General features: G+C 45.3%; 1 protein-coding gene across 1 annotated transcript; it reads left to right on the forward strand.

Annotated features, from left to right (window-relative positions):
• Positions 1 to 13,546: 13,546 nt before the first annotated feature.
• Positions 13,547 to 18,144, forward strand: LOC132585110 (baculoviral IAP repeat-containing protein 5.1-like). Its single transcript, XM_060256858.1, has 4 exons — positions 13,547 to 13,844; positions 15,127 to 15,260; positions 16,285 to 16,405; positions 17,732 to 18,144. Exons 1-4 carry the CDS (start codon positions 13,602 to 13,604, stop codon positions 17,852 to 17,854), a joined length of 621 nt encoding a protein of 206 aa, XP_060112841.1. The 5' UTR covers positions 13,547 to 13,601; the 3' UTR covers positions 17,855 to 18,144.
• Positions 18,145 to 19,110: the final 966 nt, after the last annotated feature.

Here is a 19,110-nt window from a genome sequence, read left to right on the forward strand (position 1 = left end):
AAATACCCAATATTCAGTAATTTCTACAAACTATGCTTGTTACTTAGACCTAACATTTATTATAAGTAACTATTATTAACATTCATTATATATTTTAATACATCCTCGTATTATCATGATTATCATAGTAAAATTTAAATCTTAGAGAGCCAGATTGCTGTGTCTCTTAGGGTTGGTTCATTCGCACATGACAGTACATCTCTTGATTATTCCACATACTATAATTTTTAGCTGGAAGTTAAACTTTCACTGAAAGACACTGTGTGGATGCCTGTTGTGAAGTCAACCAGTTTGAGAAGCCTGAACCTTCCATTCTATTTTTGCCTTCTTTAAAAAAAACAGCAATGTGTGCATAAGTGCATAATCACCCCTGGCATTGTCAATCACCACTTGTACGTCCAAGCATTCTGGATCGGGAGCCCCGGGGGAGTTGTTTTTGAGGAACAACCCCCCCCCCCATCCCTCTCATCTTGTTTCTGCATCAGAGTTGCTGTTGCAGAGCATCCCATGATTGACACAAGGGTAAATGTACTGAACTCAATGGGACTACTCTCATGTAAATCTGCACATCCCCCCATGTATTCCAAGGAAGATAGGTGAAGGGAAGGAGGCTGAGAGGAGCCAGAGTACTTGGCAGATAGATTGTGGAGTTGTCAAAAAGGAGCCAGAGATACAGATACATGCTTAAGTGCATAGATAGATAGATAGATAGATAGATAGATAGATAGATAGATAGATAGATAGATAGATAGATAGATTGATTAGTGTAGGGTGGCCATAATATCTGCAGGCCAGCCAGGAACACCTTGAGGGGGGAATGAATGTGTGTGTGTGAACAGGAAGTGATGTCACTTCCGGTGACGTCATGCCACCGCCGGAAACAGGAAGTGACATCACTTCCGGTGACATCGTTTCCCCGCGCCACCTGCCAGAAGCAGGGAAGTGACATCACTTCCTGTGACATCATTTCCCCCAAATGCCACTGCCGGAAACAGGAAGTAAAATGAGTACCCAGCTTGCTGGGGGGAAAGTGTAGATGACTGGGGAAGGCAATGACAAACCACCACCTAAAAAGGTCTGCCGTGAAAACGTGAAAGCAGCGTCACCCCAGGGTCAAAAATGACTGGTGCTTGCACAGGGGACCTTTCCTTTCCATTGGTAATAATGGCTAGGAGCACCTTCATTGGAGGCTCATAGAATAAGACCCCCTGGTCCAATCTTTTTGAAACTTGAAGGGTGTTTTGAGGAGAGGCACCAGATGGTATGCTGAAAATGTGGTGCCTCTACCTCAAAAAACAGCCCCCCAGAGCCCCTGACACCCGAGAATTCTCCATTATACCCTATATCAATTCTCCATTACATCCTATGGGAATCAGTCTCCATAGGGAATCATGGAGAGCCCAGCAGACATTTCCCTCTTCCCCTCTGCTTTCTGATGACCCTGAAGTGGTGGGAGGGCCTCCAAACTGGGGGATCCCTTGCCCCCAACCTGGGGATTGGCAACCCTATCCCCTCAGGCTGCTTTCACGGCCAGCGGCTGGCCAATCTCGACTCTCGTCCGGCTTTTCTCCCTGCCGCGCTCCCCCCACAGGCGCTCCTCCGATCCTGGGGAAAGAGCAAAAGCATCCCTCCCTCCCAGCAGAGAGACCTGCTTTGCAATCCATAGGGTGCTCCCAGATTCGCATTTTGGGGAGCGGGGGTGGAACACCGTTTAGGGGTGCTCCTATCCGCCTCCAGCTGCCGGACTTCTGCCAGGTCCCCGCCCCAAAGAGCTTCCAAACACGCAAGCTGAAGGAAGCGGAGTCCGCAAAGATCACCAGATGTGGGGGGGGGAGAAAAGAAATCCCCCCCCCATTTTTGAGCCAAGGAAATGCATTCCACCACAGCCTTTTCACACTATTCCAATGTTTAAGAACATAAGAGAAGCCCTGTTGGATCAGGCCAATGGCCCATCCAGTCCAACACTCTGTATCACACAGTGGCCAAAATTTATATTTATACACACACACACACACACACACACACTGTGGCTAATAGCCACTGATGGACCTCTGCTCCATATTTTTATCTAACCCCCTCTTGAAGCTGGCTATGCTTGTAGCCGCCACCACCTCCTGTGGCAGTGAATTCCACATGTTCTATCCGTTTTAACTTCCTTCTATCCGTTTTAACCTGACTGCTCAGCAATTTCATCGAATGCCCACGAGTTCTTGTATTGTGAGAAAGGGAGAAAAGGACTTCTTTCTCTACCTTCTCCATCTCATGCATCATCTTGTAAACCTCTCTCATGTCACCCCGCAGCCGACGTTTCTCCAAGCTAAAGAGCCCCAAGCGTTTTGACCTTTCTTCATAGGGAAAGTGTTCCAAACCTGTAATCATTCTAATCATTGCAGGGGGAGGCGCTGCAAAAGGTTGTTTCTGGCGGGAAGGCAGGGGAAGCCTTTGCTAAACTCGGGCTCCAGTGGAGTGGTGGGGCTGGCTGCAGGCGCAGGCCGCTCCCCCCACAACCGGGCTAAGGTCAGAAATCCGAACCGCCCCTCGCGCAGCAGGGCAGGGAAGCGGCCCTTGGGGAGCCATGGGGGCGGGGGGGGCTGCCTGGGTTGAGAGTCAGGCATTCACTGGGATTGGTGCATCAGAGAAAGTTCGCCCCAAGACCCGCTTGGGGGGGCTCTTTCTAGGTCGGAGAGGCAAGAAGCCGGCCTCAGGGGTTGCAGCAGGGGCTCACAGGAGCACAGCTCCTGAACATTTTCCTCCCCACCTCCCTGCCTTGTCCATTGGACGGGAGGTGCAGCTGCATAACAATCCCTGGATGAGCTATTTTTCTACAAAACGAGCCCTGGTTGCAGCTCTCCTGGGTGGGGGGGTGAGGTGGGGGTAGGGAAGCCACCTCCCCCTCCCCGGCAAAGACCCCTCCAAGGGGGGGGAGGGAAGAAATAGCGAACCGGACCCCGCCCCCCGTGCAGCCTCCCTCCTCCCACCCGTACCTTTGTCGTTCGGCACATCCCGGCCGCAGAGCGAGAGAGAGGGCCCTTCCCCCCCTCCGTCGCGCCTCCCCTTCCCACAGAACATGGGTGTGAGGCGGACGGCAGGCAGCGACTCAGCGACGCCTCACGTGGGTCGGACTCCCAACCTGCGCGGCAGCGACCGGCCCAGGGCATCGACGTCACTCGAAGGCGACGAGAGAAATCCAAAGGGAAAGGCGGAGGGGAGGCTTCTCGGGAGAGTCGGCTCCTGCACATGCACGAGCGGCGGACTAGGTGAGAGCGGCGGATTTTGGCGAACCCGGGATTTGATTGGTCCCGGGTTAGCCAACCCGTGAGGCGGGAATTTGGGGACAGGGGCGGGACTTTCCCAGGTGGTCGGGACGATCTGGCCACCCTAGATTAGTGACTGCAGCCGGGGTGATACGGGTGGTGTCACACCTAATTGTGTCCTTTGACACTACATGCTTTTCCTAACATTGGCCAATGGCTATTTTGTTGTGTTAGCCCATTAGAAGATCTTGATTTATTTTATGCCATTGATTAGGGCCCAGCTAGATGCAATTGTGTCCTCATGGCTGCCACAAGGATGCTATCGCCATTTCAAAGTGATTTTAAAATGCTATGACAACTTTCTGCAGTATGGCAAACTGAGAGGATCTTGTCCTCCCCACACTCTATCAAGTGCCAAAACAGCCCTCCTCTCCACACACCGTGGCTGTTTTGGTACTTGAAAAAGTGCAGGGAGAACAACATTTTAAAATAAATTTAAAATAAATTTAAAATGGCGCCAGTGCCCTTATGGTGGTCACGAGGACATTGTCATGTCTCGTCTGGCCCTGACACTTGACCTTCTATCCCTGAACTATCAAAATCCTGAATTGCTTTGAATAGATGAAAATGAAATGCATATCCCCCTTTTTTAAAAAATGCTTTGTCTCAGCAATATATATTTATATTTGTCTGCATTATTGTTTCATTTATGGGTGGAAAAACTCAGGTCACTTGAAAAGACTGGAGAGTCTGTGATTAAGAAAGAATTTAAAAACCAGTCTTTTGTCGTTTCCCTCCACTATAAGAAAAAAAAAACCCCTGCATCTGGTGCTTGGCAGAGAAACCAGTCGTTACAGTGGAAACCCCCATCCCTAGTCAGCGCCTCACAGCCCAGCAACCCACCCTGGTCTGAATCTTTGTGATCATGAAAGAAACTTGCAGGGATGGCCTACAGCTTGTGTTTATTAAAGGGTGTTATGAATGTATCTTGCTAACCTCTTCAGTTGCTAAATATACTTGGACTGAGCTTTTGAATCCCATGTGCAGGTCTCCAGAAGTTTAAAGAAAACGTGTGTGTGTGTGTGTACATACAGGGCTTTTTTTTGAGCAGGAACACACAGGAACATAGTTCTGGCTGGCTTGGTGTCAGGAGGTGTGGCCTAACATGCAAATGAGTTCCTGCTGGGCTTCTCCTACAAAAACCCCTGTGTGAAACATTGATGACATTAGGGGGTATGGCATAATATGCAAATGAGTTCCTGCTGGGCTTTTTCTACCAAAAATCTCTCTCTCTCTCTCTCTCTCTCTCTCTCTCTCTCTCTCTCTCTCTCTCTCTCTCTCTCTCTCTCTCTCTCTCTCTCTCTCTCTAACTCTTATATTAGTGAAGTATCAGAGAGCCAGCAGGGCATAATGGTTAGAATGTGAGACTGGGATATTGGGAATTTATGGTCGAATCCTCACTCTGCTACATAAGCTAGCTTGGGACAGTAACATACTCTTGGATAGGAGCATGGGCAGGAGGAAGACTGCTGCATGTCATTTCCTGCTTCAGAATCGAAAGTGATGTCATGATGCTCTAGGAATTTTCAAATGTCTGTTTTTATCATCATGGCATTACTTCCTGTGCTGAAACAGAGCTGATGCCTGACACTGTTTCCCCCCTTTCCTCCCACTAGTCCATTGAGCAAGGGCATAGGGTGAGGAAGGGAGTTGGGAGGTCCCTGGCCAGAACCTAACCTACCTCACAGGGTTGTTATGAAGATAAAATGAAGGAGGGGAGAATGATGTAAGCCACTTCAGGTCTCTATTGGAGAGAAAGCTGTGGTATAAATGAAGGAAATAAAACAAAATAAACTCCATCATGCATTAGTTACCGTAGGTATGAATGAGGCCTCCATTCTTGTTAATCTGAGCCCACTTGTGGGGAGAGCAGAATATAAATCAGCAAAAATAAAATCAGAAATAAATAAATCTATTCCCTGCCATTTTATGTCTGGATTCATTATCCATTCTTCAGCCATCAGACACATTATGTCTCCTCGTATTTTATGTTATTTTAATTCACACATAGGCACACAAGCACATAAAACCCCCTCATTAAAATGTTATCTTATACATGGCTTTTAATCATATGCAAGACAAAAGAAAAGAAAGGCTGTTAGAAATGCTTAGGAAGACAAGTGTGAAAGAACCTTCATACAGCATTGTAAAGAAGACAAGATGGCTTTCTATTATGAAAGCACTGTACACAGCTGTTCTTAATGCCTGGATATTTGTTCTTGTTAACATTCACATAATCAGCATTACTTTGAAACATGGTACCCAGTTTCATGCTAAGTATTTAACGTGGTGAGCATTCCTTTTGTAATCAAGGTAGAAATAATTATCTGGGAATTCACACTCTGTTCCAAACATGACCTGTACCCCATTTTGATGGGGGGGTTTTGGGAGTGGGGATCCCCCCAGTGGCCCACTCCGTGCCGGTGGGTTGGGGGCCTTGAAACTAGGGAGCTTGGAAACAAAATAAAACAAAATAAGGGAGTTTGAAACCTGGTAGCAGCTTGGGAAACCTATGTGTCACTAATTCTCTGTGACTTTAATAATTCATGTGTGTACTGTCTAATCTGTAACATGAATTTTTAATACTGTTCATTGAATGGTTATGTTTATTGGGAGTGTTTCTGTTTGTTTTTATGAAATGTCAGATGGTGTAGCCTGTTGGTATACTAGGGTTGCCAAGTACCTTGAAGCCTCCGGCAGGGGGCGCTCTAGCCATTTGGGAGGGGGAAAGCTCTTCCCTCACAAACGGTTGAAGCATCCGAGAAAACCATAGTTTTCCTGGAATCGCCTAGAGCAGTCGCCTTGTGACATCACCGGTGCGATGACATCACTTCCTGGTTCCAGTGACGTCAGGGGAGGTTCCCCCACCAGCCTGCTTTCTAAAGTAGAAGCACCAAGTTTTCAACATAACATCTGGTGCCTCTCCTCAAAAAACCCTCCAAGTTTCAAAAGATTGGACCAGGGATCCAATTCTATGAGCCCCAAAATAAGGTGCCCCCATCCTCCATTATTTTGAATAGAAGGAAGGCATTTAAAAGGAGATGGTCCCTTTAAATGTAATGGCCAGAACTCCCTTTGGAGTTCAGTTATGCCTACCACAACCTTGCTCCTGGCTCCACCCCCAACATCCCCAGACATTTTTTGAGTTGGACCTGGCAACTCTAATGCCCTGTTGTTGGCTGGAACTGGTTGGCCACTGTGTGAGACAGGATGCTGGACTAGATGTACAATAAGTCTGATCCAACAGGGTTCTTCTTATGTTATGACGGAGAAGCAGTTTCCTGTGGGTTAGATGCATTTCCATGGTTGTGGTTCCCACCCCCACAGCCCTTTCTTGTCCTTTAATGTCGTCTCAGTAAAGCTTCCCAACAAGCCAAAGGTTGTCAGAACAAGGGAGATAAGAAGATAGTAACTCGTGTTGAATAAACCCGCTTATGGGGGCAGTGGAGGGCTGACCTGCACTCATTAACAGATGCTTGCTGTTTCAGGATTCCACTGTGCTGGCGAGAGGGAATCAAATGAGACGGTTGCATGAAGTTGTCATTACCCCGTGAGTTTCTCTGTACAGTTCCCAGCATACAGCGCTTCGTTCCTTTCAGATCCAGCCCCACACATTACTGTATCCTTTCTGGTTTGCACATCAAAGTCCTGCCAGCACTTTCATCATGTTCTGAAGGAGGATTCGGAGAGAGTATGACAATACAGGCCCATCAAACAGCATCAACTTCTATGTTTTATTGGCTACACTGCTTTCTCATTCCTTGATCCTTAAAAATGGCCACGGAATTGACGCCCAGGGACTGCCAATTTAAACAGCAAGGATGAAAGGGGAGGGGGGGGGGAAATCTCACACTCAATACCTGCATTGTTAAAATGCCTGCATTGTTAAAATAAACGTTAGTCCCCTAAACTTACCTTTTGCCCAGAGGTACGGACTGCTGGATAACAGCAAATACGACTGTGACTCAGAGATATTAATCAACAGTTTTGCAGCAGTCCTACATACAGTTTTTTGAAGGGACAGTGGGGTGTAAAGGAAAAGATGCTCTTATTGAAGATATTCTGCTTCTGTGCCTCTCTTCCAGGCACAGAATTCTGAGAATTCTGAAGGGGAGGGAAAAAGAGACTTGGGAGCTTGGAAGATCTATCCACACCATGTTGGGGACCCCAACCTCTATCTGTGTTCTACCTCTAAATAAATCAGACATTACAGAAAATGTCAAAAGCCTCCTGTGAGCTTTCTTTCAAATAAAGGATCGTAGGGTCACAGAGTTGGAAGGGACCACTGGGTTTGATTCCCCACTCCTCCACTTACAGCTGCTGGAATGGCCTTGGGTTAGCCATAGCTATTGCAGGAGTTGTCCTTGAAAGGGCAGCTGCTGTGAGAGCCCTCTCAGCCCCACCCACCTTATAGGGTGTCTGTTGTGGGGGGAGAAGATATAGGAGATTGTAAGCTGCTCTGAGTCTCTTAGTCAGAGAGAAGGGTAGGCTATAAATCTGCAGTCTTCTTCTGGTCCAACCCTGAAGATTTAGTCCAAGAAGAAGAAGAGATTGGATTTGTACCCTGCTCTTCACTTGGAGTCTCAGAGTGGCTTACAGTCTCCTTCCCTTCTTCTCTGCACAACAGACAACCTGAGAGGTAGGTGAGGCTGAGAGAGCTCTTTTGAGAACTGCTCTTGAGAGAACTGCTCTGAGAGAACTTGTGACTGACCCAAGGTCACCCAGCTGGCTACATGTGGAGGAGTGGAGAATCAAACCTAGTTCTCCAGATTAGAGGCCACCACTCTGAACCAAACTGGAACCAGACCAGGTCATGCTGGGTTAAGAGCCAGTGTGGTGTAGCCGTTACAGTGTTGGGCTAGCATTTGGGAGTCTGACTCCCTGCTTGGACCATGGCAGCTTGCTGGGTGATCTTGGACCAGTCGCTCTTTGCCTAACCTACCTCCCAGGGTTGTTGTGACGACTAAATGGAGAAGAGGAGAATGATGTACGCTGCTTTGGGACCCCACTGGGGAGAATGGCAGGATATAAATGTAAGAGATAAATAAGGAAGGAAATGCCAAGATATGAAGGAAATAAATAAGGAAGGAAATGTGAAGGATGTTCCACAACTTTCCAGTGCTTTTTTGGTAGCAGGAACTCCTTTGCATATTAGGCCACACACCCTTGATGTAGCCAATCTTCTTGGAGCTTACAGGGGCTCTTAGTACAGGGCCTACTGTAAACTCCAGGAGGACTGGCTACATCAGGGGTGTGTGGCTTAATATGCAATGAAGTTCCTGCTGCAAAAAAAGCCCTGACTTCAGCCAGTATTTTGGTTCCAGAGGATGTAGTTCGTTTGAATGCAAAAAAGAAAAAAAAAAGGCAGTGGTTAACATGGAGTCCCTTTAGGGTGCTTTGCTCTACAGTCGAATCTTCCAGCATCTAATTGAATTTAATACTGTCCTCCCACTGGGGATGCGTTAATTCTATAGTAACCAGGGGTATTTTCTGGAGTGAACAAGCCTGAAAGCTCCAGATAAAGATACACTAAAATTGGTTCAACAAGACAGTTACAAGCAGCAACTGCGTGCAGGAAATTTTTCTGCAGGAAACCTGTACAAATCCAAGTACACTTACTATGATAAGAAAGATGAGTGAAGGAGTTATCATTGAAAAGGCCTGATTTTTCATTGTTGCTGTCCTTTTGACAACAGGGCTTTTATGGTACTCTTAAGCATCTGGGTGAAATTACACCTTATGGAAGATGTGGGGCTCCCGCTGAAAACTTATCTCACAGGGTTATTGTGAGGATAAAATGGCGGAGAGGAGAATGACATAAGCTGCTTTGGGGAGAAAGGTGAGGTATAAATGAAGTAAATAGATACGTGGTAGCAGACCCGTGAGGCAACGCATGTGTGAGAGAAATCCTTTTCTCTCAAGCTGCTTCTCTCTCTGCCTCTTCCAGATTCTAAACCACTATTTCCTCAGATATATATGTGTTCCTTTTTTGGGCCTTCAGTTGGAAAGGAAGGGGGGTTGTCTCCTCCACATCCTGATGAATTCTTGGACTAACAATTAAGGCCAATTGAGGAGACAGCTACAATTACTCCTTGTCTGCCCCCCCTCCCCCTGCATGTCACTTTAGGCCAGGCATATAGGAGAGAGAGAATCACAGTAACCAGATTTCTAACTCACTACCACTACCCCTTTTCTTGTATTTCTCTCCTAAACTGATAACTTCCAAGCTTATCAGATGACATAGGTAATTGCACTGGCTCACAAAATCTGCGTTTGGCATACTGTGTTTGGCATCATAGAAATATTTGACTAACTACTGATTTCAATTGGACGGCTGCCATTTTTTTTGTTCTCCCCAGAATGTCATGGGGGCAACCTGATATTGGCCACACCTGCTGAAGTCATCTGAGCATCCTAGCCTGAGACAAAATGGCCTTTAAGTTTTTGTTATGGCCATGCCTTGAAACTTCACACCCTTAGAGAGAATAATAATAATAATAATAATAATAATAATAATAATAATAATAATAATAATAATAATAATAATAATAATTTTTTAAATTGATATCCTGCCCTCCCCGCCGAAGCAGGCTCCAAAAAATCAGAAGGAGACTGAGACTGGGACGGGCGGCCATGAAGGAGCTATAAAAGATTCTTACTTCACCTTGGGCACCAGATAGGGTTGCCAATCCCCAGGTGGGGGGCAGGGGATCCCCCAGTTTGGAGGCCCTCCCCCTGCTTCAGGGTCATCAGAAAGCGGGAGGGGGGGAGGAGAGGGAAATGTCAGCTGGACACTGCATTATTCCCTATGGAGACCGATTCCCATAGAGAATTGATCCAAGGATATCTGGGGCTCTAGGGGGGGGGCTGTTTTTTGAGGTAGAGACACCAAATTTGCAATATAACATTCAGTCCCTCTCCTCAAAACACTCTCCAAGTTTCAAAATGATTGGGCTAGGAGGTCCAATTCTATGAGCCCCCAAAGAAGGTGCCCCTATCCTTCCTTATTTCCAATGGAGGGAAAAGGTGTGCAGTCCCTTGAAATGTGATGACCAGAACTCCCTTTGGAGTTCAATTATACTAGTCACAAGCTTGCTCCTGGCTCCACCCCCAAAGTCCCCAGATATTTCTTGAATTGGACTTGGCAACCCTAGCTCCAGATGCTCTGAGGCTGGCCTTGGTCTTTATATCACTTTTGCTTTTTGTTTTGTTATCTTTTCTTCTTTTTAATTAATTAATTAATTATGTTAGGGGAGATTTTCAAGTTCTAATATAACCTCCCCACCCTTTCCCGAAAGCTGAGGGAAAAAAATAATCACTCAAGGCTTCAGGCTGGCAAAGCAGGCATTTTTAATTGAATGATTATCAATAAGAGCAAGTCAGAGAGAGGGCTTCACTAACAGGCTGGTATACACAACAGGGTAAAAGGTTCTTCTTTTATAGAATAGGACAAGCAAAAGGTCAGGGCCTAGAATTCCAAAAGAAAGCTCATCAATTCTGTTCTCAAACACAATTCATTTTACCCTGCCTTACAGCATAGCCTGGATTTCTTTCAGGGAGAAAAGAAAAACAAACCCTTTGCATTCTTTAATGAGAGATAAGAATGGAACAGACTTTTCTGCTGAGATAAAGCAGCTTAGAGATCAGAAGGCCAAAGGACAGATTTTTCTGAATGAGGGGTTAGGAGGGAAAAAGCACTTTGAAATATAGCAGGTCAATTGTGGGTTCATTAGAAGCCATTGTAAGAATCTCAGATCTCTGCTTAACAGTGTAACTTTCAAAATATATTAAAAATATCTTAACAATATATACCTTGCCTTCCTCCCCTGATGGTAGACTCAAAGCAGTTTACCTCATTCTCCTGTGTTCCATTTTTTCTTCACAACAACCCTGTGAGGTAGGGTTAGGCTAGGAATGGGTGATTGGCTAAGCTTGCCTAGTGAGCTTCTCTGGCAGAATGGGAGTTCGAATCTGGGACTCTCAGATCCTAGATTGACACTGTATTTACTTACACCACACCAGGGTTTGGGTTACTCCTTTGTGCATCTTTCCTAGCTCTACATCAGTGGTTCCCAACCTTTTTGGCAGCAGGGACTGGTTTTGTGGAAGACAATTTTTCCATGGACCAGGGGGGGATGGTTTCGGGATGATACAATTGTGCATTTTATTTTGGTTTAGTGGTCAAGCTTGCGGACTCTTATCTGGGAGAACCAGGTTTCAGTCCCCACTCCTCCACTTGCAGCTGCTGGAATGGCCTTGGGTCAGCCATAGCTCTGGCAGAGTTGTCCTTGAAAGGGCAGCTTCTGGAAGAGCTCTCTCAGCCCCACTCACCTTGCAGGGTATCTGTTGTCGGGGTGGAAGATAAAGGAGATTGTAAGCCACTCTGAGATTCAGAGTGGAGAGCAGGTTATAAATCCAATGTCTACTTATTATTATTATTGTTGTTATTACTACATTGTAATATATAATAAAGTAATTATACAACTCACGGCCCGGTTGCCAACAGGCCACAGACCTGTACTGGTCCTCGGCCCGGCAGTTGGGGGCCCCTGCTCTACATCATCTCTGTTAAGTTGAGGTGACTGAATTGTACACTGTCTTGCAAATTATCTATGAAAATACTGGCCATTTTATTTTCAGTCCCTTTCCTAATAACTCCTGTCACAACCAATACGCCCTCTAAGCTGTGGAGTCTTGTGAGCAAAAATTCTACTTCGTGAGCTACCTACTAGCATCAAAGTTGTGAGCTACTGCATAAATTATTGTGCTCTGGGGCCATCCTTCCTGAACGAAGATAAAAATGCATGAGCCAAGAGGCTAAAAACTGTGAGCTAGCTCACACCAACTCAGTTTACAGGGATTATTGGTCACAACTTGCCCTTTTTACTGCAACTCATCCACACAACTTGCCTTTTCTACTGCAACTTCAGTGGATTAAACTCCACTGAACATAGGAGGATTCATTTCTGAGTAAGCTCATATAGGCTTGGGCTGCGGACCTAAAACCATTTATCACAAGGGTGTGGGTATTGCAGTGGAATCCAGTTCATTTGGATATTTATAGCTATTGTATAGTGGGTTCTATGCATTGAGGACTCTCAGGATCAGTGATAATAAGCTCTTTATTAGGAGCAGCATAGTAGAAGGCTGCACTACAAAAGAGTGTTGGGGCCACAGGGCCAAACGTACACATCTCTGGGTTCCAGCACAAGCACGTACTTGGGTCATTCAAACTTTTGGGGACTTGTGATTGGTCCAGGGCTGCAGAGATTTTGATCCTGCAGCGCATTGTTCCCAAATCCCCAAGTTCAGTCCGTATGGCTCCAATGAGCCAGGCAGGAACACCCAAAGTCTTCTCTTGAGCCCACATACATAACTATAGCATTACCCTGAAATCAAGATAGGTAGAATGTAAATATCAGGGCTGCCAATCTCCACTTGGGGGCTGGAGATGTCTTGGAATTACAGCTGATCTTCAGACAACAGATATCCGTTCCCCTGAGGAAAATGGCTGCTTTGGCAGATGATCTCTATGATATTGTGCCCAAGTGAAGTCCCTCCAATCTCCACCCCCAAGCTAGGCTTGACAGGTCCAATTCAGGAAATATCTGGGGACTTTGGGGGTGGAGCCAGGAGACATTGGGGTGGAGCTGGGAGCAAGGATGTGGCAAGCATGATTAAACTCTGAAGGGAGTTCTGGCCATCACATTTAAAGGGACTGCACACCTTTTAAATGTCTTCCCTCCATTTGGAATAATGGGGCACCTTCTTTTTTGCTCATAACATTGGACCCCCGGTACAATTTTTTTGAAATTTGGAGGGTATTTTGAGGAGAGACACCGGACGCTATGCTGAAAATTTGGTGCCTCTACCTCAAAAAACAGCCTACCTGAGCCCCATATATACATTTTCCATTATACCCTATGGCAGTCGGTCTCCATAGGAAGTAATGGAGTGCTCAGCAGGCATTTTCCTCCCCCATTCGCTTTCTGATGACCCTGAAGCGGGGGGAGGGCCTCCAAACTGAGGGACTGGCAGCCCTACCCCAAGCCACCAGGATTTTCTGAAACTGGAGTTGGCTACCCTAGTGGCTATGAAACAACATGTCAATTGTAAGAAGATGACACTGCAGTGGTCAATCTATGTATTGCTGTGCTTGTCTAGTTTTAAATATTTTATATTTGAGCATGGAAGGTAGATATTTGCTTGCTCCTCAGCCCCTCACAGTTTTCATTAAACACACACATACACACAGACCACCTTGATCTTTGCAGGTGAGACCAATCAATGCAGGTAGCCCCATGTCCTAAATATAAAGAGGTAGACCATGCTAATGGTGGGCAGTTGTTCAAGAGGCAGTTTGATGAGAGAAAGGTTTCTGTGAGAGCCCAGATGGAGCTATTCCTTAGAGAGATCAACTTGGCTTCAGAGAGTATGTCTGGATTTAAAGAAATGTATAGCTATGAGAATCGCCTGAAAACCTTTGCAGAATGGCCTCTTAAGGAGAATTGTAAATGCACTCCTGAAAATGTAAGTCTGGAGCTATTTGGTAATCTCTTTAAATGGGTGTAAGCAGCAGGAATCCTGCGCTGGGTGGTTTGAAAGTAAGTCCTGCTGAGTCTGATGGGGCTTAATCCCAAGTCAACAGAACAAAGTTTGAGTCCAGTGGCACCTTTAAGACCAACAAGTTTAATTCTGGACGTTAAGCTTATACCCAGAATTAACTGGACTCAAACTTTTTTTTCTTGCTTCAGACTGACATGGCTACCCACATGACTCTCCCAAGTCAACAGGTTAAGACTAAGATCTTCCAAACTCTCACTTTTGAAAACAGAATGTATTTTAAGTTAATTCAAAGGCTGTTCATCCTTCAATGTGAGTTATAAACTGTCCTCTTACAGTCGCCAACTGGCCTAGAGAAACACCCCCCCCCCCCTTTCAGTCCTTTTCATAGAGGCGTAATTGTGTGGAAAAGAGCACCTGAGGTTTTTTCTGGTATGGAGGCAAATTACTTCACCTGGTAAATAGCATCCTATTAAAGGGGCAGCACATCTTTTCTCCAAGCAGTTGGCAACCCTGTAAATCTTGGTAGTATGCATGTCTCTGTAAGGACACACAGATACACATATGTTCTCCCTTGCCATTCAAGTCTTAAAACAGAAGCTATGTAACAGCTTTTAAGACTAACCAAAATAATACCACACAGCATGCAGCATAAATTCAAAAGCTTGCACTACATATTCTGGCGTTTGGTGTTAATGAAAAGTCTTATATGGATCTTTCTGGATTTTGCCATGAGCCACTGTAATAACCTGCTTTGGTACCCACTGAAGCCAGTTTTTTTACTTCCTTGGAACCCACTGAAGCCAGTTTTGGTACCCACTGAAGCCAGTTTTTTTACTTCCTTGGAAAATGTGAGTTTTGAGTGCCATCAAAGTTGCTTCTGACTTATGTGAATGATCTTGTTCAAGTAGACCCATTTCACTTTCAGTTTGCAATCAAAATAAGAGAAAGAATGGGGGTTTTTTTTGCCATCTTCAGGGCATGGAGCAGGGGTCACTGGGTGTGTGTGGGGGAAGGTATTTCTGAATTTCCTGCATTGTTCCAGGGGTTGGAATAGATGACCCTGGAGATCCCTTCCAACTCGGTGATTCCATTATGAGACAGGGGAAAGTTGTGACTGCCTCTCTGTTTTAGGAAAGTGGCAGATAGGGACTGGGAAACAGATCGGGTGCCATCATGGTGCCTACAGGTGCCACACTGGGAATCACCATCACGGCTGTGTTCAAACTGCCATTATCTTTTTGTTCAGATGGCTAAAGCCGGTTTTATCCACTGTCCAAATGCCAGTGAGCCTGATGTGGCCAAATCTAAAACCTTGGATGTGGCAAAGTGTTTCTTCTGCTTGACAGAGCTGGAGGGCTGGGAGCCAGATCATGATCCTTGGTAAGTACGATCTAGCTAAGATCCAATAGTATATCATACTTGGAAATAATGAGCAACTATCTCTGTGTGGTGTTCTACCAGTTAAGGCTTTACAAAGAAGCATTCTAAGCCATCTGGCTATCATACAGATCAGTTAAGAAGGGTTTTTTTGTAGAAAAAACCCAGCAGGAACTCATGTGCATATTAGGCCACACCCCCTGACACAAGTCAGCCGGAACCGCGTTCCTGTGTTTTCCTGCTCAAAAAAAAAGCCCTGCTGGGGAAGGGAATTTGTTGCTCGATCTTTGAAGCACTGTGATCAGAAGAAATCCCAATGATTAGTTTGCCTTGGTCTTTTCTTGTAATATTTATTCATCATAATCAATATATGAGCTGTGCTGTAGAGGTCTGTGAACAGTGTTTTGTCTTCAGGGGTGGAATTTTAGCAGGAGCTCCTTTGCATATTACACCACACACCCCTGATGTAGCTAATCCTCCAAGAGCTTACAAGGCTCTTTTTTGTAAGCTCTTGGAGGATTGGCTACATCAGGGGGTGTGAGCTAATATGCAAAGGAGTTCCTGCTAGAATATCACCCCTGGTCGTCTTCCTGCCTTAGCTGAAGCACTTGCTGCAAGGGAAGGTGCCAAATGGAAGGGGATGAGCTCATGTGATGGAATTTGCACATATGGTTGCTTTATTTATCCATGCTCCAAGCAATATGGGCAAATGACTCTCGCATCATAACAGGTGTATACTCGAAGAGGAGGACTTTTGGATGTATCTGTTTTCTCTCAAGTGCTGTAATTTATCTGGGACTCTCTGGGGAGAGCAGGTTTATAACGAAAATTGTTTTTCCAAGTTTGGCTGTACTATATTTGCAGAAGAAGAAATTGTGTATTGCTGTCCGTTGTTTAGCCTTCAGACTACAGGTGGAAGAGGGGACAGAGTAAACAGTTCACACCATAGAGCTTACAGCTGGTCACCAGAAGTTCTTCCTTGGCTTTCTGGCTGCCAGCAACTTCTCTTGGTGTTTCTCCATCACAGGGTGGAACACTCCAAGCGGAGCCAAGACACTTGTGGGTTTTTATCCCTCTCCAAGGATGTGGATGACCTGACAATAGAGGAATACTATCAATTAGAGAAGGAGAGGGTCAAGATTTTTCTTGTGAGTAGCAAGTGGTCTTTGAGTGATATCTGTGTTCTTTAAATGACAGTGGTTTGGGGAAAACCAGGGCTTTTTTTGTAGCAGGAACTCATTTGCCTATTAGGCCACACCTCCCTGATGTAGCCGATCCTCCAAGAGCTTACAGGGGCCTTCTTACAGGGTCTCCTATAAGCAGGACTGAATCTACATGTTTTTTGAGGGGGGGCAAAATTAAAAAACGACACCCCGTTATGGACCATTCTATCTTATGGCCCCATAGAATACAATGGACTCCACACCCAATTTGGCGCCCCCCCTCCACCAGTGTCCAGGGCAAGCATCCCCCTCTGCCCCCCCCCCCAGATCCAGCCCTGCCTGTAAGCTCCAGGAGGATTGGCTACATCAGGGGTGTGTGGCCTAATAAGCAAAGGAGTTCCTGCTACAAAAAAAGCCCTGGGGAAAAAATCTTGAAACTTATACTTGGCTTACATTAGGGGCATATGTGTGGTGTGGAAACAATTGAGGTAACAGGTTATTAACTATGTTATCAACTCTGGGTTGAGAAATTTCTGGCAATTTGCGGGGGCAGGGTCCTAGAGATGGCAGGGACCTCAGCAGGGTATAATGCCATACAGTTCATCCTCCAAAGTAGTCATTTTCTCCAGGGAAACTAATTTCTGTTATCTGGAGACTAGTTGAAATTCTAGGAGATCCCCCGGTACCACCTGGGGGCTAGTAATCCTACAGTTAAATGAGAGTTGTTCAACATCAGGTAAATGAGAAGACCAGTCTAAGATTTCTCATCATTCATTCATTCATTCATTCATTCATTCATTCATTCATTCATTCATTCATTTATTTATTTATTTATTTTATTCCATTTATACCCTGCTGTACCCTGCAAGAGGGCTCGCGGCAGCTCACAACATATAGTAGCAGGGCTTTCTTTGCAGCAGGAACTCCTTTGCATATTAGGCTGTACCCTCCTGATGTAGCCAATCCTCCAAGAGCTTACAGGGCTTTTCTTACAGGGCCTGCTGTAAGCTCTTGGAGGATTGGCTACCTCAGTGGGGTGTAGCCTAATATGCAGAGGAGTTCCTACTACAAAAAAAAAATCCCTGAGTAAAACAATAAATAGTAATTCAGAAAAAACATCACAAATGCATCAATGAAGATATCCCAGCTGTCAGCGTAACAGTTCTGACTATAGTGATCCAGTGTGGTGTTGGAGGACAAGGTAATCCAAGAAAGTATGCTTCCTACAAACAGAAAACCTAAATCAACTCCTAATGATGACTTTCTGACTTATTCCGTTAGTTAATACATTTTCCTCTCTCGATTCTTAAGTGTAAAGCTGCAAGAAGTGTAATAAGTTCCTTTGAAAAAGAAGTGGCTGCGACCAGGAAACGTCTTGTGGATCACTTTGTGAAGAAGTACCAGTATGCTCCTGAATCGGAGAACCCATTCTAGACACTCCGTCCCCACCCTTCTTTACTGCAGAAAGAACTTCTGCCTGCCACATGGAATGAAGAGTCTAATAATGGATTTCAGGGGAGGCTATTGTTGATGTTGCAATCGGCATGTATTCATTCACATTTTAGGCAATCAGATGCTGACTGAGCAATGAGCTTTCTCAGATATTTATTTGTATATTTTTATGACTGATGCATGTTGTTAGTAATGACAGCCTTCATGAAACTAGCAAGTTTTGCTCCTCTATTTTTTATGTTTTGCAAAAATAAAGTTTTGTATGACCACTCCTTCAGTCACTAAAGTATTAGGCATCTTATGCAATGACATTCTAAGAATGTACTTGAGCATTTCATGGCATTTGTTTGAGCTTCCCTGTATGTGCTCAGCAATGTTCATCTAATGATTAGTAGCGGTCAAGCACTATTGTATGCTTAGCTGATATGATTAACCCTTCTATATGCCGGACTCAGACCAGGAATCTGCATAAATTTCCCACATTTGTAGCGAGTCCTTTCTGCCCCAGGAAAGATGATTTCTGGGGTCTCAGAACCTGAATAGCCTAATATGGTAGCCCCTAGACTAATATGCTAGCCCCTAGCCTACATAACAAGAGCTGAAATAACCCTCATCTGTTTGTTTATTTATTTATTAGATTTAATAAATCTAATAAACTTGCTTGCCAGTTTGGTGTAGTGGTTAAGTGTGTGGACTCCCTACTCCTCCACTTGCACCTGCTGGAATGGCCTCAGGTCAGCCATAGCTCTGGCAGAGGTTGTCCTTGAAAGGGCAGCTTCTGGGAGAGCCCTCTCAGCCCCACCCACCTCACAGGGTGTCTCTTGTTGGGGAGGAAGGTAAAGGAGATTGTGAGCTGCTCTGAGACTCTGAGATTCGGAGTGGAAGGTGGGATATAAATCCAATATCACCATCATCATCTTCTTCTCTCCCCCAACAACACAGGGCTCAGAGTGTGTAACATATTTTGTCAAATTTATATAGGAATTTACTTCTATTGATTTCCATGAAGCTTACTTCCACATAAGTACTGCAGTCCAATAAGACCCATATGACCCTGACAAAATAGTCTCCCCCGCCTGCCCTGTTGATTCAGCATTGCCTAGTAAAGTACAAAGAAGCATCTCTCTCTGAAATAGGGTTGCCAGGTCCCCTTACTGTTATGGCTGGGGGATTTGGCGGGGTGTTCTGGGGGTGGGATGCTCTGGTTTTGGGGCAAAACTCTATTATTTGTTTTGCCT

This window comes from Heteronotia binoei, chromosome 16 (assembly GCF_032191835.1).
Source record: "Heteronotia binoei isolate CCM8104 ecotype False Entrance Well chromosome 16, APGP_CSIRO_Hbin_v1, whole genome shotgun sequence".
Taxonomy (NCBI): domain Eukaryota; kingdom Metazoa; phylum Chordata; class Lepidosauria; order Squamata; family Gekkonidae; genus Heteronotia; species Heteronotia binoei.

What these genes read in the sequence shown, in the direction of transcription:
- LOC132585110 (XM_060256858.1), top strand. Translation starts at nt 13,602, where the DNA reads ATGCAGGTAGCCCCATGTCCTAAATATAAAGAGGTAGACCATGCTAAT. An exon ending in GAGCCAGATCATGATCCTTG is followed by an intron (nt 15,261 to 16,284) that starts GTAAGTACGATC and finishes TCTCCATCACAG; the next exon opens with GGTGGAACACTCCAAGCGGA. An exon ending in AGAGGGTCAAGATTTTTCTT is followed by an intron (nt 16,406 to 17,731) that starts GTGAGTAGCAAG and finishes TCGATTCTTAAG; the next exon opens with TGTAAAGCTGCAAGAAGTGT.